We start from the raw sequence: 24,319 nt of genomic DNA, 5'->3' as shown, positions 1-24,319 counted from the left end.
TTTTAAGCACTTCACAATTATCATAATCTTGTTTATTCCCAACAAAATTCAAGGAAGTTTTTATCCACAATATAACTATGTATAAACAATAAAATCTGTAAGAAAGTCAGTAAATGTTATATAATCTATAGACAAACTAATCTGTACAAGACATCAAAACAAAATGTGATTCACTAGTTTAAAAGTTTCTGGAGAACAGATCTGTTGACCACTACTTTCTAAAACCAACTGCAATTGGAATTCTTTGCCCAATTCCTTGCCCAGAAAACCTCAGCACAACTCTCCCATAGTTAATAAAAAGTATATTTGAAGAACTTAAACTTATGATGACATTATGTTCCCAGCTGAAATGAAACTCCTTCTGGGTTTCAAAAAATCGTTTACCAAAACACCATCAGCCAAGGTTCAATTTTTATTTTGTGAACAATTTGATACAAAACATTACAGTACTTCAAATAAAAACAAGCAGAGAGACAAACAATATGGGCATTTCAAATAAGGCACATGTAAAAAAACCCCCACACATCCAGTGAAATAGACAGGTTCTATATATATATTTGGAGGTAGAAATAATTACAAAAATATGGAACAATTTTAAGCATTAGCAGTTCAGTTCAAACTAGGATCCCATTTTAAAATTGCCTTGGTAAGATAGCTTATGTGGCATTTTATGCACTACATTTTTGTGGCAACTCTACTTTTTGCTTCGGAGTAGCAGAGTGGGGAGGAAAAGAAACCATACCATGAGTAATACAAGGAAATTACAAAAAGTTATAAATGTCCATACAAATGTTTTTAATAACAAGAAATTCTTGAAGCACCACATTTTAAATTTCCCCCCTCAAATTAAAAAGATATCTACAACACTTTTCTTTATATTATTATTAGAGACCTAATGATGCTTTTAATAGCGTTGCTATATCTGCTGGAATGGCCCCTTCTTCTCCTGCAGAATAAAAAGAATGAATCAGAGGTGTATTTGTGAAGAAGCATTTCATGCAAATAATCAGCGTTCTACACAGCTAAAAAACCTGCAAGCAATAATAATCCATCCCCTTCTGCAACTTTGCTGACGTCTTAAGGTCCAAGTGACCTCAAATCAATTTGGGTGTTACATTATGACTAAGGACTAATGATGTAAAGAGTAGCTTGGATATGTACTTGCAAAACTAGAGACACAAACCATGCAAGTCTCTAGGTTTTGTACTGTTGTGCTGAGCCTGATACTATGCTTGCACAAGCTGTGATCCAAGTATGGTAAGTGGCACAATAAAATATCTGGCTTGCAAGCATCTAGCATCCAGCTAGATGTGAAAAAGTGGTATAATGCTTAAGAAAGACATCAAAGCAGTGGGCTAGTATTCAAAATGCTACACTGAGCACACTACCCAGGCTCCTGCCTTTGCAAAAGCTTCAGATATCCATTAATCAACACGAGATTTCTAATCTGGAAAGAAGGTGCAAGGAATGTGTTGCGTTGGAACTAAATTCACAAGTTTGTCCAAACAGCAATACGCTACTTGTTTTCCCATTAAATTCCTTCCCCATTAAATTCTTGTCCTTTAGCATTCTAATTCCAAAACAGTGTTTTAGAAGTATGTCTGAACAGGAGAAATATAAGAGATCTTTTCCAACATCCATTACATTTAAAGTACTGTGATGAATCTGCCATTGCACCAGCTGTTAGCGCTGCAATGTGTTGACAAATTGGTGAAATTAAATATTGCTTTAACTGCACATTCTGCTTTCTTGCATTACTTTTTAACATCTTAACCCAAAAAGTCACAACTTCAACTGCCCATAAATTATTCATTTCTCTTCCCCATTGGACTCCTGGCACAATGAACCTAAATATTGTATCTCTTTGATCTCTCTCTCAGTTTGGGGCCCAAAGCTGCTTCTACTCAGCATATTCAAAATGGTGCTGCAAGAGCTTACCTGCATCTGCTGCTGTCATGTCTTGTTCTAGCTTTAATTTCTGCTGACTAATTCTCAGCATGGATTCCTCTATAGTCCCTTTACTTATGAGCCGTATCACTTTCACTTCTCTTAAAATAAAATAAAAAGAACATGTTTGTTCATACAATTCTGTAAATCCCGATTTTGTCATGAGTGTTTCATTTCCATTTAAATTTCCAGCAGTTCTACAGAAAACAATGGTGCTTGCACATTAATTATTTTTAATGAAGACTGTAAGTGTCTCATCACATACACCTCTCTGAAAAATAATATTCCAATATAAAATTAATGGGAAATGAATTCAAGTTTTATCCAACACTTTACCAGTTATACCAGCTTGCTTACACCTCTAGACACACAAAAAATCTCTTCTAAAGATTTAGAATACTTGATGCAGTTTATCGTGGATAATTTATTTTGTTTACAACTAAAGCTTCTCCTCATAAACTAAAAACTTACCTAGTTTGTCCTACTCTATGGCATCGGTCTTCCGCCTGCTTGTCATTGTAAGGATTACAGTCAATGTCATGGAGGATGACCACATTGGCTGAGGTCAGATTAATCCCTAGACCACCGGCTTTTGTGGAGAGCAAAAAGATAAATATACCCATATCTGAATTGAACTCGTCTATCAGATGTATCCTACCAAAAAGAGAGAGAAAGCAAAGCAGTCTTCAGTATACAAGCCTATTGTTGTTTTGCCTTCAACTATTTGAGCTGACACACATAGGTATGCTCAAGTCAAGCATGTTCACAAGCAAACCATTTTAGATCATACCCTATGGATATTTCTTTCACGCAATAAGTTTCGATGGAATCAGTTCAGACATTCAGACTGCAATTCCATGTACACTAACCCGAGTGTGAACTCTGCTGGAACACAGTGGGACTTCATTCTGAATAAACATTGCTCTGTCAATTGCTAGTCGGGGTACAGAGAATTCAGCCACGTATAGGCTCCAAGCTTCGGCGCTCATTAGTCATTTATATTATGATTTCCAGACAGCATGTCTACAGTTAGCTCAATCAACTGTGCACTGTGTAATTATTATCTTTGTTTTAGGCTTTATAGCAATTATTTCCAGTTCCTTTCATTCTATGCATTATATGAAGGGAAGAAATTTTAACCATCTTGCTTCAAGAGTTTTTCATTAACTTGAGCTGCTTTATAGATCTCCTCTAATTCCCAGTACCTCCCAGAGTCAAGCTCAAATAGAGGCAGAAATGACTATTAGTTGGACCTGATAATGCTTCCTTGTGTTCTTGTGGAAGTTTCCCCTACCTGTCTGAAATTTGTGTCTTTCCATCCAGCCTCAGGTATCGGTGCTGCTTATGTTTCAGAAGAACCTCTAGGATGTCTAGCATCATAGTAAATTGGCTGAACAGGACAACTCTGTCACCCTAAAGGAAGGAAGAGCAGTATTTAAGAGAAAACCCATGCATGCACCTGAAAGTTTGTTTTATACGTATCCGCAGAGTTCTGGCACTTGAACAAAAGCCACCTTGTGTAAGATTCAAATTCTCTTCAACACTATAGAACAATCATGGCTAAACCGGTGTTCCCAACAAGTCTGGAGAATCTGCAAACTTACAAGTGCTGAGTAATGATTTGAAGCCATAGGCAAGACTATCCTTGGAGCAACCAGTATATTCGCAATGAAACACGGGAATAGAGAGAAAATGCCCCAGGATTCAATTACTTTACCTTGGGCTTACATAGCACAACAATGTGTTGTGATCTGAAGTACCAAGTTTCAGCCGTTCAATGTGTATTTTAGATCTCAAGACGGGAAAGTTCAGGTGTTTTAAAAATAAGCCTTTATGTTTCTTGTTTGACTGAGTACTCAACAGCCAACAAATTCAACAAATATTTGAACAATATCTGAGTCCATTTTTGTTACATAGGTATGCTTCCTACTCTTCAAGGACAATGAGGCGCCAATTTAGGGTGAAGGATGAAAACCTGAGTCCCCGCTGGCTTCCCCCACCTGGGGTCCTCCAGACTTTTTGGCCTACAACCCCCAACAGCTGCAGTCAGCATGGCCAATCATCAGGAAGGATGGGAGTTAAAAATTCCATGACATTTAGTTGGCACCAGGTTGGAGAAGGCCACCCTATGCAGATACTAGCAAGGGGTAAATTGGGGAGCAGGCAAGAACTTTAACCAGGGTTAGTTACAAGCCAAGGTGTTGGTGGGGAGGTGGAGGGGAAGGAATCTGTTGACTTCTGAACTCTGACTAGGGTTATTTCTGGCTCACATCCATCCTCATATTGCTGGGAATTTGAGGTAAGTCTTCTGACATCCAAGCCTAACACTCAAACGGCTTTCTGCAAGATTTAGTGACATTAAAACACAGCCCAACTGATATTAGCACATTTATGTGTAAGATATGTGTATATTCTAGGATGTCCAAAATATACTTTTAGAACAAACCTTTTCTTTGAATTCAGACAAAATGCGCTCTAGTGTTCTAAATTTTCCCGAATCCAAAATTAGATCCATTTCAAGCTTGAAGTCATTAATATTTGCATACTGTTTACAAAGCAAATGCAATTCATAATCTGTCATCACAGACATATCTTCAAATATAAGGTCAGGGTTTGCTTCACAGTGTGTAGGCTCCTAAAACAAATAATCATAAATCAAAATGAAGCAAGCTATTTAGGAACTACCAATATTTCTTCAGGCTTTCTTTTCTAAGTTTACAAATGGATTTTTGAGTGTAAGTGCTGTTAGAAAATTTTAGATACATTCAATAGTCATAACATGTTAGAACAAAAAGAATAAGCCTGACAATAGGCAACAATCACCTCCCTGTCCCACTCATCTCTCAGATAATATAGGGTTTTTTGGGGGGAGGGAACATGTGTGCTGTGCCTATACAGAAGGTAAAAATGTTTATGATTGTCTTTTCAGTAGAAAATCGGGACTAATCCTAGAGCTGGAGAAAATATTGTGACATTTGTATACACAGAATTATATAACTACCTACAGTGTGGTTCATATGAGTACAACTAGCTGTTGAAGAATTATTTCTCAGACCTGGCAGAATAGGGATTGGATTGGAATGTCAACTTCTGTACAAATGTGATGCAACCAAGAAATGGCAAGGCCAAATCCTGCCTTGTTAGCTATGTATACCACAGATGCCTTGAAAACCATGCTTCCCAAGAGCAATCACAATCCAAACAGCAGGATGTGAGTTTACAACAAAGGTCAGAAACAACTGTATTCTACGATGAAGTGGTGGCACAGGAGAAAAAGGGGGACAGTGCACTGCCCCACTCCTCCCTTATCCACCTGCTCAAGTGAAGAATGGTCCTTATGAGATATTTGCTGGGGTGTGAGTGGGAAGAGAAAGGGAGAGAAAATGAACACATACAAAGTGTTATTGTTCTTTGGACTGTTTAGTGTTATACTTACTTCCTTAGTTACACACACACACACACACACACACACACACACACACACACACAGTTTAGAACTTCTTGTATCTGGGGAAGGAGGCTATTGTCCATCGAAGTTTATGCTCAATAAATTTGTCAGTTTTTAAGGTGCTACAAAATTATTTAGTCTTGTAACTTGGGGGAGGGGGAGAGAAAGGGTTTGGCCTTACTGGTTTTTATTTGGTTGCATTTTGCTGAATGACATCTAAATATTACTTGTGCTTTTCATGTTTTTGGTACATATTCAATTTCATTTACAGAGATAAATTATTTTTAAAGTTTCCCATCTGTTTCCTCTAGTGTGGCCAGATCACAGAAAACTGGACCCTTTGTCTTGTTTCATCCCTCAATCTGTGACACGTTTAGAATTCCAGCAATGCTTTCCTAAGGAAGCTTTCTCTATTCTCTATTGATAGTTTGAGACATTAAATGAAATGCAGGACACATAGTTGAACAATAACTATTTGGTGCAAATACCAATTTGTTAATAACCAAATTAAAATGCACCAAGAGCCTACTGGATTATTCAAATCCAACACTTTACCTTGAGCATAAGTTTTGACATCACTTTAAGTTTCTCTGCTGTATAATACTGACGGTGAAGAAGAGGATGATTGGCCATTTTTCTTAGCTGCATCATGACATTGCCCATTTCTGAATTCTTTTCTAGGGTTAGAAAACAAATGATATATATGTATATGTCCAGTGGATATTTCTATTAATATACCCACAACAATAGAATAGTTCATTATTTCTGCTCCATATATGATAAAAGTAACAGAGGAAGATGTAAACACCAACGCACCATGACTGTCAATTGATTTCTTTAAGTAGCTGAACAGATCTTGGTATAGCTTTTCCTGTTTCTCAGACATTTCACACTGTTCAATAATATCTTTTTTGGGAGGCAGCTGTTTGAGGACCTGGTGGGATAAAACAACGTTTTGAATTATTTGGCTACCAAGCATTTGAACTTAGACTTAGAACCAGCACATACTGTGCTGGAGGCTGTTCCTGTTCAAAGAAACCTGTGTTCAGGTGATTTAAGTTAGTCTAAAGCAACCAGTATAGGCTAAAAATAACAAAAACAAACCACCAAACATACCTCATCTTTTACTCTTCTCAGGATGAATGGTTTTATTATCTGCTTGGCATGTGCAATTCTCTCTTTTTCATATATACTGTGTTCCTCGGTTGCTTTCTAGAGAGGAAAAACATATGCTGAATTGCATACAGTGGATGCAATCAAGTTTTATGCTGAGAAAGAGTTTTACCATTTAATAAAAAGGAATGTTCTGAATGTAAATGTTTTGTAGTGAATGGTTGTGATTTATAAAGCATTTATTATAGCTCCACTAGCACAAAACAGGGGTATTATGTGGTGGTATGCATGAAGACTATATAATGACTTTTTAGGTGGTCTGCAAGGATAAGTTATAAAGACAGCGCTCATTGTGAAAAATGTACATGAAAATCAAAAATTTTTTTTTCAAATATACTTACTGCTTTAGAAGAGAACATCCTCCGAATTTCACTAGTGCTACTACTGAACATCCGTGGCATGACAAAATTCAAGAGCGACATGAGTTCTAAAAGGTTATTTTGCACTGGCGTCCCTGTTAACAGCAAACGGTTTTTTGCCTATTTTCATAAATAAATGAAAGCCATTAGCAGATATAAAATGAGATCATCTATTCAAAATGACATTTCAACAGGAGAATGATTTTACTGTTGAGCAATCAAATAGTCTCAAACTAACTGCAGTTTATCATTACCCTTATAAACCCAGGATAGGTGTGCCTAGAGTTACAGCTTAATTTTGTAAATCAAAAAATCAGGATGCTACTCATTTTTACGCAATTTTACTGACACAACACCACTTGAAAACCTAAGGCAACATTTACTAGAAAGTACCAAGAGTAGTAAAGGGCATCAAAATCTTACATTAATTGTCATCAGGTGTTGATAGCGAACAGAACCCATGTTTTTTAACATGTGACCTTCATCAAAGATTGCATAATTAATTTTCATCCGACGAAACAGACTGCGGTCTTCTGGACTGCTAATTGCACAGTTATACCTATCAAGAGAATGAACTATGAGCATATATCTCTAGATATTCTCTCTCTCTCTCTCTCTCTCTCTCACACACACACACACACACACACACCTCATTCAGGTGTTCTACTTCTGTGTAAAAACAACACATGAGGAGAGGGGAAGCAAAGACTAGTGTGTCAAATCTGCCCCCACTGCCCTCCACAAATTTGGGGGGGGGGGGGGACTTCTTCAGCAGGGGACCTTTCCTACTTGTGTATGTGTCCGACAATATGGTAGGCTTCTAAATAATGGAAGAGGCCTTCATTAGTAGTGCAGGAGTCTTGCTTCAGAAATTATTCTACCAATTCATGGAGGGTGGATGGGAACAGAGCTAGCATGATTGTTCCCACCCCTCCCCCAATGCATGTTGATTTAACACAGAAGGGAAAAATTGAACTACAAATACAGTATATTCTGACATCCAGAAAGGCCAGGAGACACTGCTGTGATAACATAGGGTTGCGTTTTTTCACCGTAATGCCCTCCACCGAATCTAGAGGCAACAGCAACTTAACCCTGTGTTAGATGCAAGGAAACGTGAGCAGAAGGAAAGTAACTGCTGGTACTATTCAGCAAACATTTGGGCAAGTGAGTTTGCACAGTGCTACAGCTCTTCTTGTGCTTTCAAGAATATCCTCGGTTTTCGTTTCACTTCTCATGCAATGTGGAGCACAAAACGTAGAACAGTATTTCCATGACATGAACAGAGCTCATTTCCTACACATAGAAGGATACTCCCAAGTGGTAAATTGTGTATTGAGTGCCAGGACTGTTTTATAGTAACACTCAATAGTCTGCACATGACTCTGAAATTAGGATCAAATGAGGAAAGTCTAAACCCAGCAATTAATTGTTGTATATGAATTGTCAACTATTACAGACAACACCTCTGCATGCACTTACTATATACAATGTGGTTAAAAAGACTGATGTTGCCAAAATACCGTTTTCCTGATTTCCCCCAATGCCAAATCCTATAATGACTTTTTTACTCAGTCTTAGAAAATACCCAACATTATGAGCAACAATTTATTGTGTATGGAGAAATATATTTTATATAGCACATACTCCTGGAGGGAAATACGATCTCTGCATGCTCTGTACATAGCCAAGTAACACACAATGTAAGCCCCTTTGGGACCCCTGTGAGTGGGGAGGGGTTGGAGCACAGAGTGCCATGAGAACAGAGGTCTTTTCGCTGTAACAATTTTCCCCAATGTAACGTTTCTTTTTCTTTTCCCCAAAGGAGCGAACAATAAACATTTTGTTATACAGGCACCAACCCACTTGCATGCAATCAGCACCCACCCTTTTTTCGGTGCTGCAAAGGGGCGGAACAGGGTGGACTTACATGTGTCCTGCTGATCTGTGTGGCAGCCAGGAGCACAATCCCTGTGCAAGTGGAAAGCTGCCTGTACAGAAGAAGGGGAAGGGGTGCCTGTGGGGATACCACTGGAGTAAAAAAGCATGTTCCATGTGATCCCAGGCAATGAGAATCCAGCTTACTCCCATCTGTACAGCCCCAGCCTGGTTTCTGCATAGGTATGTTTGGGACTGACTTAGCAGATTTAAATTGAACAGCATGTAGTATAGTCTGAAAGAAGTGCCAGGAAACAGCAAGTGGCTAAATTTCACACAGTCCTTGTACTTACGTTGTCACAATGACATTGAAATCTGCAACTTTATTATGGATATCCATTCTGAGATGCCTCCTGTCTTCTTGCGAGCCTAGACAGAAATAGACTTCATTTTTCCCCAATTCTAGAGAATGGCTTTATAAAGCCTCAAACTTCTCTGCAATTCACAATGTTGTTTAGGGAGTTTTGATACCCACATGTAAAAAGTCGTACTGTCTGCATTTTAGCTACAAATGTTTTATTTTAAAACAATATAATTTCTTACCGTAATAAAATAAAACTTGGAGTTCAGGACACCACAGGTTCACTTCTCTTATCCAGTTATCTGTTTGTTTAAGAAATGAATTAAATAATTACAGACGTATTCTATGTGTACATACAGATTAATTTTAGTCCCACTTTTGTTTTTACTAAACTACAAGTCAAGAAAACTGTGTGGATTACAATCGCTGTTGTACAGCCAAAAGAGTGGACTTCATTGAAGAACACCTCAGTTCAAAACCCCACTAAGCTCTGAAACTCATCCAGTGTCGTTATCTCTCATCCCAACATATCTAATTGAGAGTTTAGTTGGGGAAGCACTATTGTGTGCTGCCCTGAGCTTCCTTGAAGAAAAAGTAATATATACACATAGATATAGTAATGCAATATATAGTATACATGTTTACTTGAAGTAAGCTGCTATTGATTTTTAATTCCGCAAAGCCTGTTTATAATTGGAGCCTTAAAAAAAAGAAAGTAAATTCCTCACTTACCTATTGTTGACGCAGGCACTACAATCAAATGTGGACCTACATCACCCACTTCGTAAAGATATGCCAGAAATGCAATTGCTTGAATGGTTTTTCCTAAACCCTGTGTAAAAGTTGAGATAATTTAAAATAAAATACTATTGCCTTTACAGTACTGATAAAGTTAAACAATGAAATGTTAGCCCATAATATTTATCAAGCTAGTTTTGGGTTTTAAAACTGGAAAACGGAGGTTTGTATTCAAAAAATATTATGTTGTTAAACCCTACTCTTTAAGAACCACGTAACCAGGTTTGGCTGACTGAGGCAGGTCAAAACCTCTGGTCCCCACATTATCCATCACATAGGAGCCAGCAAGTGGTTTGAGTACACAAGGAGGTACAATTAGAGTACACCCCTTGACTTTAGAATAATAGAATTGTAGAGCTGGAAGAGTCCACAAGGGTCATCTAGTCCAAACCCCAGCAACCAACCTTGTCCCTTCACAGGCCTTCCCCTTGGGAATGGAATATCACTAGCCAATGAGGCAGATTGCCCAGTATTCTCCTGGGATCTAACTTGAGGAGTCCTATGGAGACCCCTGTTCCTCCTGGTGAAGCACAAAGTACCATTTGAGCCGTTCCCCCAACGTCTATCTCTGCCACCCAAGGTTCTCTGGCTCAGACCTGGGACTATGCTTCATAGAATCACAGAACTGTAGAGTTGCAAGGGACCCCAAGGGTCATCTAGTCCAACCTCCTGCAATGCAGGAATCTCAGCTAAAGCACCCATGACTTCAAGCTCAAGGGAAGTAGTTGATCATTGGAGGAAGGCTCCACCTGTCACAAGGACTCAAGGAGGGAGGGGAATGGACATAGCCTGTAACCCCTGGCAAGTCTCAGAAACGTTAAAATCACTCACTCCCTTCTTGCTAGCAGCACATAACAGTATTACCACCCACTGAACATCCCCCTGCCCAAGAGACAATGAAAACTTAAAAATTATTTTGGGGCAGCACAGAATTTCTTTCCTCACTTTCCTTCTAGAACAGCACGAGGATCTCTCCCCAATGCCCAACCATGTGCATGTATGATTGCTACTATCAAGGGACGCGGGTGGCGCTGTGGGTAAAAGCCTCAGCGCCTAGAGCTTGCTGATCGAAAGGTCGGCGGTTCGAATCCCCGCGGCGGGGTGCGCTCCCGTTGTTCGGTCCCAGCGCCTGCCAACCTAGCAGTTCGAAAGCACCCCCGGGTGCAAGTAGATAAATAGGGACCGCTTACTGGCGGGAAGGTAAACGGCGTTTCCGTGTGCTGCGCTGGCTCGCCAGATGCAGCTTTGCCACGCTGGCCACGTGACCCGCAAAGTGTCTCCGGACAGCGCTGGCCCCCGGCCTCTTAAGTGAGATGGGCACACAACCCTAGAGTCTGTCAAGACTGGCCCGTACGGGCAGGGGTACCTTTACCTTTACCTTTATCAACACATCCTGATTCATTTGTAATGGCTCAGCTATTAAAACTATTGGAAAACTGTATAACAGGCCACAAGCTAGTCTCTCCTACTAAACACTTCGCTACTGAGCAGCAGAAGCAAACCTTACCATTTCCTATTCTATTAGATCAAAGTCTTCCTAGTTAGCTAAGGCCAGCCTCAGATAATTTGCTAACACTGGCCATGCAGTTGTAAATGTAATGACTAGTTGAAGTGATAATAATGATGTCAACTTACCATTTCGTCAGCTAATATGCCATTTAGCGAATGCTTGTGCAAAAGTGCTAGCCAATTTAAACCAATCTTCTGATAAGGCTTAAGCTCCATGCTGATAATAAAGAAGAAAATGCACCATTAACACTCATGGAAACTCAAACCTAATGACCTGATGTTTACCAGAAATGTAGTACAGTACTTTTTAATATAAGGTATTTGGAGCTTTTATGTTATTTGGGTGGCTTGCCTTTTTTTGTGTGTGTGTCTGTCTTTCATTTGGGATGTGAATGTGTGTTCTGCCCGTTAGGGAGGGGGTTCTAAGCATCACTAGTTTTCTTCTTCTGTGAAATAGCTATTTTGCGGTGCTCATGACAGTTTTGATTTCAAAAGGTACTTGCCAAAAGGTTGGGGACCTCTGGACTAGCTATTCCAAAACATGCAATTTTCACAAGGAGAGAGAATGAGGGTAGTGGTTTTGCTTCATATGGATAGGGCACCATGGATGCTGGCCATTTTTCAAAACCAGTCTCCTCATCTAGATTTCGAGGATTTGGAACCCAAGCTTCTAGCAACTATTACATACACCTTTCTTTTATGGTACTTATGTAACATTCACTTAAGAGCAATCCTACCAACCTTGAATTCAGAATGGAAGGCTGATCAATGTTCCATCCGCTTCCACTATCTCCAGTGATCCTCGTCACTTGTTTGGTCAGTTTATTTGAGATCTCTTCACATTTGTTCATTAGCTGTAACACGACGGCTCTCTCTCTTAGTAATATTTTGCAGTTCCATATAATATCTTCTGACAACCCATTGGTCTTGCACATTTTTGTGAACTGTGAGAGATCATTGGGGTGGGGGAGCGGGGAGTGCAGAGAGCAAGGCATTACTCAATCATAAAGACAGCAAAATCAAACTGAGCCTGTTTGGTGTTGTTGTTTGGTGCCCCAGATTACTCAATTATTCTTCCAAAATACTATGATATTCATTAATTAAAATTGCAATGGTAGGCATACATCTAAAAGCTTATGAAGATTTACTTATCGGTAAACACATTTTTATTACTTCGATATTTTGTTCCAGCAACCCTCCCTACATAGAATGAGTTCCTTCTGAGCAGGCAAAGGCAATGTGAAGATGGAAAACTCAGCTGCCAGCTTAAAAATGCTTGAGATTGAGACAAAGGAAAAACAGGTAACGTTGAGGTTAGAAGGGTGGTGGTTGGGTGATTGTCAGATCGCCTTTGCCTTCATTAAAAAAACCAAAACTGGAATAGCATGTTATCTCCATTTTCTTGCCCACACAAAATATGAATGGGTGGTATTCAACTAAGTTTTACTCAGAGTAGAACCACTTGAATTAGGGGACCTCGTAACTTAATTTCAATGGGTATACTCCAAGTAAAACTTAGTTGAATACCACTCATTGTGTATATAATCAGAAATTTGATCATGCATTTTTAGGGTGAGCTATCTCACATCAAGAAGCACAAGGCCTTCCATATCAGAGTTCCACCCACAGGCCACTTCTATCAGAGGAAGGACTAGGAGTCCTTCTCTTTCTCCATTTCTGCAGCTCCTCAAAAAGCTGTTCTAGGACAGTGTAGCTGTTGAGGGGCTGCAAGAGAAAAAGTTGCCTCCTCCCCCTCTTTCTCTTGCAGGTGTATCCATTGTTTCGGAGTTATCTTCTGTTCATGGAATGGCATATCGGACTCCAACCCACTCAATTTTCCGACACCAATATCATTTTTAGTGATCACGTTTAGAACATTGTAAGAAAACTGAAAATCCATGTTTCAACAGCAGAGGGCAACACAGAGCTAAAGATAAGCTGGACAACATTGAAATTGCTTTACTATACTTTTTTTAAAAAGTGTGTATGGTTTTATTTATTGTGCCTGGCTGAACTCCAAATGAGAGATGAAGGATCTTTATCCACACACAAAAAAGCCTTCAAAACAATTTCTCTTAATTACAAGAAACAGAATGAATGTGCTACTGAAAGTATAACGGGGTATGATTTTTGCACCCACTCATATATTTTTGAAATATAGCATTAGATACTTTAAACAAATCAGCTTCTGTTCTTTCTAGTGTATCTTGATTTCAGTGAGGCTTTTGACAAAATCCTGCTTTTGTGGAGAAGCTGGTAAAATGTGGGCTGGGTGAGGTAACTGTTAGGTGGATTTGTAGCTAGTTGACTGATTGAACCCAAAGAATTCACTTATGGTTCCTCATGATCCTGGAAAAAAGTGACAAGTGGAGTACTACAGAGTTCTGTTGTTCTTCAACGTCCATATAAATGATTTGGCTGAAGGAACTGAGGGGATGATAATTTAATTTGTAGCCGATACCAAACTGGGAGGGGTAGCTAAAGCCACAGAAGACAGAATAAGGATTCAAGATTACTTTAACAGATTGGAAGACTGTGCCCAAACTATCAGAATGAATTTCAATAGGGGGAAAATGTATGGTTCTATACTTAGTCAGGAAGAAGCAGCTGCACAAATATAATATGGGGAACTGGGTTTGCCAGTAGTACATGTGAAAAGGATCTAAGGGTCTTAGTAGATCACAAACTTGATATGAGTCAACAGTGTGATGCAGAAGCAACAAAATGTTAATGCTATTCAAGGCTGCATCCAAGAAGTCTAGTCTTTGAATCAAGTCTTCCAAGTATCTGTAGATGGCCTCTCTGATCTGCTGAAGGCTGTGCCACCAGTTTGCAATGTGGGTTGTTGTGGCATAAGACAGACATGAGTAGTTACGGCCTTCATGTTCCTGCATCTCCCTTGCATGAGGGAGGCCCTTTCAGTGTCAAGATAATCAACATGGACAATACTTGTCACAGATCTGGCTACAGTTCTAAGACTGCCTCTAGCAGCAGAGAACCACCCTCCATACTTGTTTAAACAGGGAAGTAATTTAAGGATATGAGGAACAGAATGAAAAACAAGCTAATATTTTCCTAATCCCAAAGCTATAATAGCCTTTTGTCGGGCTCACTATTGCAAATGAGTACAATACAGCATCTTAATCTCATGCATAATGTGTAAAATGAAAAGGTATTTTTGTTTTATTTTGCTTTGCTAGGATTGCTTCACAACCATGCCTTGCTTATAAAGCCCATTCAAAGCATTCTGAAAAATCACCATGAGCTAAAAAGGAACTCCTCTAATGTTTCCTTTGTACTAAAAAAGCATGGCGTAGTCTATACTTGTGACAGAATGAGGTGGTAGAACACCCAAATCCTTGAATGACCAGCTCTCTCTGCATTAGCCTACAGCAGGCTTCCTCAAACTCGGCCTTCCAGATATTTTTGGCCTACAACTCCCATCATCCCCAGCTAGAAGGACCAGTGGCAAGGGATGATGGGAACTGTAGTCTCAAAAAACATCTGGAGGGCCGAGTTTGAGGAAGCCTGGCCTACAGGTACTCTTCATGCAAGATGCAAGAAGTATGCAAGATGGTGGCACATGCAGACACTGCGGCTGAGAGCTCCATGGAGAGGAGTCAGGGTTTGTTAGGACGAATTATTTATAGCCGACACAAAATGCTGTATTTAATTATGGGGTATCAGAGCTTATAGGGGGTTAACCAGGCTGGGATAGCAGACTTGTTGGTTTTTTAATGTCTGAGGTAGATTTTTTCAATTTCGTTGTTCTGTATGGGACAATGACAATAAAGATTATCGTATTGTATTGTATTGTATCGTATCGTATCATGGGAAGCCCTTCTCATTGCTCCACCATTAGGACAAATACATTTTCTATGTTGGCACCCTGACAGTGGAATATCCTCCTGAAGATGCATAATGGCTGATTCGTTGGGTTGCATCCAAAGAAGTTGCCTCATTTGTACTTCTTCTCTCTCCCTCACTCCCCCTCTCATTTGTTCTGTGGTTTTCTTCAACCACAAGTAGATTTGCAAGGGGAGGTATGGGGACATGTGGGGAGAAACCCCTGTACTAGGAGGATGGCTTTGTTATATAAAACCCAGTATTTTGGTGTTTTTGGAAGCTGTGTTAAATTTGCTTTACTTGTACAGTTGTTATACTGTTTTACTGTACTGTAACCGACCCTAGCATGCATGATGAAGGGTGGCTAAAAGTTTTCTTATAAAAATAAATAAAATGAGATAGATTGAGCCAGATGGGAGAAGAATATTTAAAAAATGATACATATCAAGAACTCCCAGCAAGCAAGCAAATAAACAGTGCAACAGTCTTAAATTTCTGACTAATCTATTTGCCACTAATTTCTATTAGAAAGGAACACCCCGTTTGAAAAGCGCATTTCTGTACATTCAGGGTAGCTTGATTTGGCTGTTGTGGTGAAGTCTTTTTGAAAGTAAGTTTAAACATCAACAGAATACTTTGGAATTTAAACAACACTGAACCACCAGGAGTAGAAAAGCTTGTTTGTTTGTTTGTTAAAAAACAACAACCCACAAAGTTATTTTAAACAGGAGATTAAAAATTCTATTAATTATTCTAGATGCCTAAAGCTCAGGTTGGCATAAAGATAAAACTTATAATCTTTAAATAATGCACCTCAAGTGAAACCATCTGCTATAAAAACCACCCATTTTGTTTCATGTCAGATTGTTAACATCTGTTTCCAAGTTACAACAAGAAGAACCTTCAGCTGTTTTCCAACTTGAGCCTCATGAACAATATGATAAGCAGTTTATGCAAAAGCTGCTCAGGTTTGTCCATTTGATAAGTACAACTGCAATCTGGATACAATTCAGCATTTTAAAGTCCCACTACCAAAGGACCTAGAAAACCTCTGCAGGGGCCTATGGGGCAGTACTGGACAAGATGATCCGACTTGGTTTAGGTCAGTTTCATATGTCTATAGTTAAGTGCAGCGGTTGTCTGAGGCCCAGGACAGCAGTTTAGAGTAATGTTATAAACAAAACAAAAAAGGCAGCCAGTCCCTGGCAGGTCCCCCTGCCAGCTTAGGCCTCTGAGGTCTGGGGCAAATGTACATGGCTGCTTCCCACCCACCCCCTGCACAGATCTGTTGCCCTTTCTGAATGCCACTGGTTCTTCCAAGGTTTCTCTATTATTATTATTCAACTGAAGATGTAAGATAATTCAGCTTGGGGACCTTCTGCATGCAATGCATCTACTGCCAAGCTGCCGCGCCCCAACCTATAGGTAGCTTGAGCTCAATACTTCTCAAAGCTTGTATATGTCTCTGAAGTCTTTGAATCAAGCCCTCAATTTAGCCAAGTTCTATTCTTTCCAATGAGATCTGCAGAACTAAGGTCTCTGTATACACATTTCATTTTAACCTGTGATTGCCGGATTGTTACGGAGAACTGGCTCTTTCATGCATATTGTCTAACAGAAAAAGTTTCACATTTTCCATTAGGTGTTTTTTTTTTTGGGGGGGGAGAGAGAGTTACAATATACACACTAGTTTCACAGACTTCATGCTTTCTCTCCCCCCCCCCCCGGAAGAGTAAAATAAGTTACACATAATTATAAATAGTTCAGATGAGGTCCCCACTACTCTGTAATAAGCACTAATACCCTTTCACAAATTTTAGACACGTCTTCCTTATATAAGAGTATAAGCAGGCAAAATGACCTGCACACAAAGGTGTTCTTCCTCAGGAGACAACCCCTTCTGTTGGAGGAAAGGAAATTTGGATGTAACCCAACATATTTACCGTATTTTTCCATGTATAAGACACCCCCATGTATAAGACACCCTATTTTGAGGGACTAAATTAAGAAAACACCCCTCAGAACTACCCGTGTATAAGACGAGCCCTAATTTTAAACCTAATTTTTTTGGTTAAAAAAACCCCTAGTCTTATACATGGAAAAATACAGTAAATAATGACTTTGCCACTAATTAGGCACATTTCCCACTAATTAAATTCATGATTTTACACACAGATTAAAGAAGCCTAATCTAAATTTACAGTTTCCGTGAATTAAGGTATTTCAGACTATGAAGGAAGCATGCAAATTTCAATGGACTAAATATGGAAACTCTAAAATAAAATTAAATACTTCTAATATGTGCCTTTTGGATGTAGACTAAAACTGTTTGGTTACCTTTTGCATTCAGCAAAATAAAGCTAGAATTAAACATGTTTCAAGATAGCATTACTACTTAGTAGCAAAAACGTTTGGCCTGCTCTGCATAGTTGGCCTTAAGCACATTTAAAAGCTACTCCTTCCAACTTTCAAGATCTCCAATTTGCTGCATTTTATTAAAACTGTGGGCATGTAGTTACAGCAACTATGCAGCTCTCCGGGTGCTGACAAAGAGCTCTTATGAAAGGGATTGTTTAATACAAACAGGCCCACACAGCTTAATTGTATGGAACTATTTCAGAGGATGGCAGCCCTTTAGCAATTACTTTTGCAAAGAATCTGTCTCGGCGAAGCTCGACATGTTTCAGAACAGACAGATGTTCTGTTCAAAGTCAAAGGCTTCAGGCAAAACAGTCTCCGAAGCAGCATTTCAGTAAAGCTGCACTTCTGTGAATTTGCGTACTCTTTAAAATATAAAAAGTTTGAAAACTTGACCAAGTCATCCTAGGAACTAATGATGAAATGCACCATTATTTTAAAAGACCACTATTATATATATTGTGCACAGCATATATAATAGTGGTCTTTTAAAATCAAAACAAAAAAAACTGAACATATACATAAAAATGCAATTCCCATCAACTCCCCCCCTTCACCTGAGAATACTACTTTAAAAAATACAGTCGGTACAACACCTAACTGTCAAAAGGGCCCATTTACTACTATTTCTCTAAAACCACATCAAACAGAAATCACAAAGTTAAAAATACTGCAATTCCACAACTTTTCTTCTGAATTATTAGCATTTTCAAACACAAAATCAGACTGCTCTGGCTAGAGGCTATTCACTTTCTTGGAACATACATAGCTCGAAGCACACAATTATAGCAAACATTTGAAAAATAAACAGTCCAATGACTGGGAAACCGTACCAAGTACTCACCATTAGCTAGGTTTTATTCTTTCCTTTCCTATGTTAAGGTTTTCTGACATTGCTTTTGAAAACTGTAAGCTATAGCACTCCATAAAATGGCCACATTGCTCAGCTAATAAAACCAGTGTTAAAAAGACAGAGCATAAAGATTTAAAAGGAGGAACAACCACCAGAAAAATCATCAAAGGAACCGTTTCTTCAGTGAAGCTTAAAATATCCATCCTGGCATCTTCAACCATGGAGCAACCCTGGAAGTTGGTTGCTGATTCTCTGAAGTAGTTGCAGCAGAAATTCTGCCACATTCTTGCCTTCTGCATGGTTTCTCGGCTGCAGCAGATCAGAACAGGCTAGCAAACAACAGCTTCCCAAATGAAAGCTCTAAATTCTTCTTCTACAGTGAAATGAACCAAGTTTCGGTGCTCAAGAGTGAGTGACAGTGTTGCCAGCCAATCAGCTTGGGTTTTTCAGGAAAATCACCCCTTAATTCATTCAAAATTAGGTCATCTGACACTATTTGAAATGCTATTGGCTTAGAATGAGCATAGTGTTTTAGCCTAATCAGGAAAAGGCCACCCATCTATGTTTTTTTGGATTTAAGGCATCCTTGACTATATTACCTGCTGTATATATATATTTTTAAAGAATGAATGCAGACTTACCAGAGCTTCCCAACTATTAAAGGGACGGAGCTCTATTATCTTCTGAGCCTTTTTCTGAGAGCACTGGGGGATCAAAGTGAGTTCACCCAGTGAAGCATCTTGCAGGAAACTAAGAATTTTAGTTTTGTAACCATCCTCCATCACATCATCACTACCACCATAGTCTTCATCAAGGGAGCTGCCAGCTTCCGAAGCAGACTCGTACTCCAAATCTTGAGAGTCCCTTTTAGTACTCCAGATTTTTTTCTTTTTATCTTTCTTTCTGAAGCCGTTCTCAGTTCGTGTGGAGGATTTCTCTTTCAGCTTCACATTAGTGTCATTCTGGCGATAATGGCTGTTATTAACGGAGACCCCCTTTCCATTTGAAACTTCACTTTTGGAGGGGTATTGGGTATCTGTATATGCATTAAAAAAACAACACAGAGAGAACTTACAAGAAGACAGTAATGATGGGGGGGGGGAGCTGTACAGAACCAGTGCCTACTTTATGGAATAAGCTTCCATTTCCTTACTCAAAAACATTTTATCCAATATTTGGCACTATTCCCATGACTGCATTGTGCTGCTCTGATATCTGACAATCATAACAGAACATTGCACAATCCTATTTAAAAGCTTAAATATTATTGTTAGTATCACATACAGGTGGAGTAACAGACATTTTCTTCTCAAGCTCTAAATAAATATTAACTGGTTAAATCAGGACATTAAACAGCCATTGCTTTTCACTAATGTCTTGCAGAACACCTGTTGATAGTTTTAAGCAAGAAGTGTTATTTTGTAGCCAAATCTGTTTTAATGTAAAGATGACACATTCAGCAACAGTAAAACATGCCTGTATTGCTTATTTAAAACACCTTTTGCAATTCTGTACTTTTAAAGACATCTTAGTCATGAAACGGGACGCGGGTGGCGCTGTGGGTAAAAGCCTCAGCGCCTAGGGCTTGCCGATCGAAAGGTCGGCGGTTCGAATCCCCGTGGCAGGGTGCGCTCCCGTTGTTCGGTCCCAGCGCCTGCCAACCTAGCAGTTCGAAAGCACTCCCGGGTGCAAGTAGATAAATAGGGACCGCTTACTAGCGGGAAGGTAAACGGCGTTTCCGTGTGCGGCTCTGGCTCGCCAGAGCAGCGATGTCACGCTGGCCACGTGACCCGGAAGTGTCTCCGGACAGCGCTGGCCCCCGGCCTCTTGAGTGAGATGGGCGCACAACCCTAGAGTCTGTCAAGACTGGCCCGTACGGGCAGGGGTACCTTTACCTTTTACCTTTAGTCATGAAACATTTTCAGTATCTTAAATTCAGTTCTTCTGGAAATAAGGTAACTTAGGCTGAAATCCTAGCCCCACTGAATTAAATAGGACTTACTTCTGAGCAGACATGGCTTGAGCTGTCATGTAACTAAATATCTTGCTACTTTCTAATATTTCATAGTTGTAAGAAATATTGTTTAAAGGAGAGTTAAATAATTCAATTATATTAGAAGAATTCACTGTAAAACAGTAAATAGCTCCATAATAAAAGGGATTTGTATTTTAGCCTTGTTAGGGAAGTCAGTTTAGCTATTTCACCTATTACAGTATGAGTGTACATTAAAGAAGTAAATGGAATGCAAGTAGCAGTACATTGTTATATTTGACAACAACAGAAGTTGAAAAGGGTATTTTTCCGACAGATCACCACCTCTTACGCTGTCCCTAGAGAGGCTTATCTTTTCATTCTTCTAGACTTTTTAATTACAAAGGCTACTTTTATCTGGTTCTTTTAGACTCTTGAACCAAAGTATCTTTTTGACAGTTTTAAATAGTTTTAGCTGCTATGTCTAAGCTGGTTCTCTAGGTTTCCCCGCTCTAATTTGTATTAAATATGATTGTTTTTACTGTTTAAACTGTGGGCTGCTTTTTTTATTTCCAATAGGTCTATAAACCACCCTAGGGAACTATGTTATATGGATGGCTTACAAATATAACAAGCACATACATTCCTAAATAAAAGTTGGTAATGTGTATTTGTGGAACACCCACTATGGAGTCACAGCAATTAATTCAGTTCACACAAAACTAAAAATAAAAGTTAAAGGAGTCTGCTTGCAGATGCCATAATAGGTAATGAAGTGTGTTCTAATGTAGCAAGGTCAGCATACCAAAAATGATGAGCTATAGGAAGCTTTTCAACTTGTACTTCTCAAAGTGTAGCTCCTCACACATATGGTAAATTGCTTTAAAAAATGACAGGACTTTGTGACATTGTGTGTTTGTGGGGATGATGGAGAGTTAGGTGTGTAAGTATGCTGCTCAAATGAAAAATTCTACTAGGCTGCTACAAGTTCCTGTGTTCACACAAGCAAGTATTTGGATCCTGGCCTCAGGTTTTAAATGTGCTCATCATTTTATAAGGTACCTTAAATATTACGCCTCTATTTAATGAATGTTAGTAATGCAATTTTTAAAAAGAGAAGCAAGCAGAACACCAGCAGTAACATGTGAGAACTTGAGGGGGCATTATACATCACTGTTCAACACAGGACATTCCTAAGTCACCTGCTGCTGGGATAAGCCAGCAGTTTCAAATTGTTCAAGTGCTTAGGAGAAGGGACACCCCACGCCCATAGTACAAAAAATATCTGGTACTACCCATTTCTGGTTGTTATATAGCACACTTCCCATGGTTACTGCAGAAATGCAGCAGCTGAAGCAGCCACAGCAGCTGCGGTAACAATTAGGGTCCAGGATACTGACATTTCACATAATTCAACCAGTGACAAGCAGAAAGGCAGGAAATATTTTAAAATAAACAAATTTGTTCCAGTATTTCTCTTGTTATTTGCAATTATCTTCCAGACACTTATAATCAAGATGCTCAAGCCTAGTCTCTTTCCCAGTTTCTCAGTTGGTACATAAATTTACTATTTTAAGCAAATTACTATAAACCAAAACACTTTACTTATATAAAACGTGATCCGATTTACAAAGGTACTGAGCCATGAGAAAATCACTCTGTTTCCCAAAAGTGTCCTAGGGGAACTTCGGGAACTACCTCTAACACAGAGCAGGGAGGAGAGACATGCATGAAAGCACTTGCGCATGTATATAAGGTCCTTCTGGATATCGGCCTAGGCTTGGAATGCAAACACATTTATTTGGAAGCATCACTTGGGCTTGGATCCCAAGGTCCTCTAGCTAAAGCAGAAGGTACCCTTGGCCACACAAGCCTTCCTGCACAGCTTCCTATGCCCAAAACACATAACACCGGTCCTGAAAGACCTACATTGGCTCCCAGTATGTTTCTGAGCACAATTCAAAGTGTTGGCACCGACCTTTAATGCCCTAAACGGCCTCAGCCCAGTATACCCGAAGGAGTGTCTTCACCCCCATCGTTCAGCCCGGACACTAAGGTCCAGCTCCAAGGGCCTTCTGGCGGTTTCCTCACAACGAGAAGTGATGTTACAGGGAACCAGGCCCTCTCAGTAGTGGCGCCCGCCCTGTGGAATGCCCTCCCATCATATGTCAAGGAAATAAACAACTATCTGACTTGAAGACATCTGAAGGCAGCCCTGTTTTAATGTTTGATGGTTTATTGTATTTTAAATATTTTGTTGGAAGTCACCCAGAGTGGCTGGGGAAACCCAACCAGATGAGCGGGGTATAAATCTATTATTATTATTATTATTATTATTATTATTATTATTATTATTATTATTATTATTATTAGGACTGGAGTCTGACTGGGAGGGAAGGAAAACACCATTGTGTAAATGGAGTAGAAGTCAATAAGCAGAGGTCATCATGAAATCACTGTACTATTTTTGAAGATGCCCCCAAAACTAAAATAATCAGCTTTGAACACAAAATCAGACCAAAAAAACCCCTCTCATTCAACTGGTAACTGCAAAGTATATTCTAGAAAAAACAACGAATTGCAGTCGTTTTTATTGTTGTTGCTTTTCTAGCAATTTGATCTGCTGATGGTGTTGTTTTTTAAAAAAATCAAGCAGAGAATATGTTGGTAGAACCAAAAGGCTGGGAAGAAGCTGGTGGCGGCAGCAGTATATGGCAGCTCTCTAGCAGGGATATGAAAGTCTACTTAAATGGCATCAGCGATTACCAACAAGACTGACTTGAAAGCTCAGGAAACAGTACATTTGAATGTCAGAAGTAGTGCTTAGTAACAATCAAGAAAGGGAGGATGTGGAAAATGTTGCATCCTTCTTGGCAGTGCGGTATGGCAGTCTCTATTAAGTATTCTACAAAGAATTAGACAGGTTCCTTACATCAGTTTACAATCTAAAATATTTTAATTGTAATAGCAGCAGTACAATGACATTAAAGCAGGATTAAGGTGGCTGGTTGAAATATGCAGAATGCTTACACTGCAGCTCCACTCTTAGGGACAAAGGTTGCTGCCTGATAGTAAGTCAGACCACTGGTCCATCTAGCTCAGTACAGTCTACACTGGCTGGCAGCAACCCTCCAGAGTTTCAGACAGGAATCATTTTTTATTCCCTACCTGAAGATGACAGGAATTGAACCTCGGACCTTCTATATGAAAAGCATGTGAGCTGTGACCCTTCCCAATCTTAGATCCCTAGTTGGGGAGGAAAACACGAAGAAAAGGAAAGAAACAGAAAGAATGGCAGGGACAGAGAGCAATGCTGCTAAGTTGCTTCTGCTCATATCATTTTGGGCTCTTCGTTGCATAGAAGAACCTCTGTAACTAAAGCCTCTCTTGAAGTCATTTGTGGGAAGTCAGAGAACATTTCAGAGTGTTGCTTGACATGAGAGACTACAAGCAGGAACAGCAATTTCTGAAGTCTGTCTAGGACAGGCATCCCCAAACTCGGTCCTCCAGATGTTTTGGGACTACAACTCCCATCATCCCTAGCTAACAGGACCAGTGGTCAGGGATGATGGGAATTGTAGTCCCAAAACATCTGGAGGGCCGAGTGTAGGGGTGCCTGGTCTAGGAAGACCTTAGGCATGCATCGACAAGGCTCTCACCAAATGATAAGAGATTGCAGGATTTAAAATACATTGCAATACTTCTGCCCACAATGGCTCCACAGTTGTCACTCAAGCCTTTCATCACTTACGAGTTT

The 24,319-nt window shown here is 39.5% G+C and overlaps 1 protein-coding gene across 1 annotated transcript in view; it reads right to left on the bottom strand.

Moving 5' to 3' along the window:
* Positions 1 to 399: 399 nt before the first annotated feature.
* The window catches only part of SMARCAD1 (SNF2 related chromatin remodeling ATPase with DExD box 1), a 44,628-nt gene continuing 20,708 nt past the window's right edge, over positions 400 to 24,319 (bottom strand). The window contains exons 9-24 of the mRNA XM_028743524.2: positions 19,232 to 19,626; positions 12,215 to 12,417; positions 11,600 to 11,690; positions 9,899 to 9,998; positions 9,409 to 9,468; positions 9,159 to 9,234; positions 7,351 to 7,486; positions 6,910 to 7,047; positions 6,512 to 6,607; positions 6,212 to 6,329; positions 5,951 to 6,072; positions 4,394 to 4,582; positions 3,242 to 3,360; positions 2,419 to 2,601; positions 1,939 to 2,048; positions 400 to 946 (exon numbers count right to left, since the gene is read on the bottom strand). Coding sequence (XP_028599357.2) covers positions 885 to 946; positions 1,939 to 2,048; positions 2,419 to 2,601; positions 3,242 to 3,360; positions 4,394 to 4,582; positions 5,951 to 6,072; positions 6,212 to 6,329; positions 6,512 to 6,607; positions 6,910 to 7,047; positions 7,351 to 7,486; positions 9,159 to 9,234; positions 9,409 to 9,468; positions 9,899 to 9,998; positions 11,600 to 11,690; positions 12,215 to 12,417; positions 19,232 to 19,626 — 2,198 coding nt within the window. The 3' untranslated portion in view covers positions 400 to 884. The remainder of the gene's footprint in view (positions 947 to 1,938; positions 2,049 to 2,418; positions 2,602 to 3,241; positions 3,361 to 4,393; positions 4,583 to 5,950; positions 6,073 to 6,211; positions 6,330 to 6,511; positions 6,608 to 6,909; positions 7,048 to 7,350; positions 7,487 to 9,158; positions 9,235 to 9,408; positions 9,469 to 9,898; positions 9,999 to 11,599; positions 11,691 to 12,214; positions 12,418 to 19,231; positions 19,627 to 24,319) is intronic.

This window comes from Podarcis muralis, chromosome 9, assembly GCF_964188315.1.
Source record: "Podarcis muralis chromosome 9, rPodMur119.hap1.1, whole genome shotgun sequence".
Lineage (NCBI taxonomy): Eukaryota > Metazoa > Chordata > Lepidosauria > Squamata > Lacertidae > Podarcis > Podarcis muralis.
Note: the sequence above shows the minus strand (reverse complement) of the source record. Positions and strands in the feature narration are given on the sequence as shown.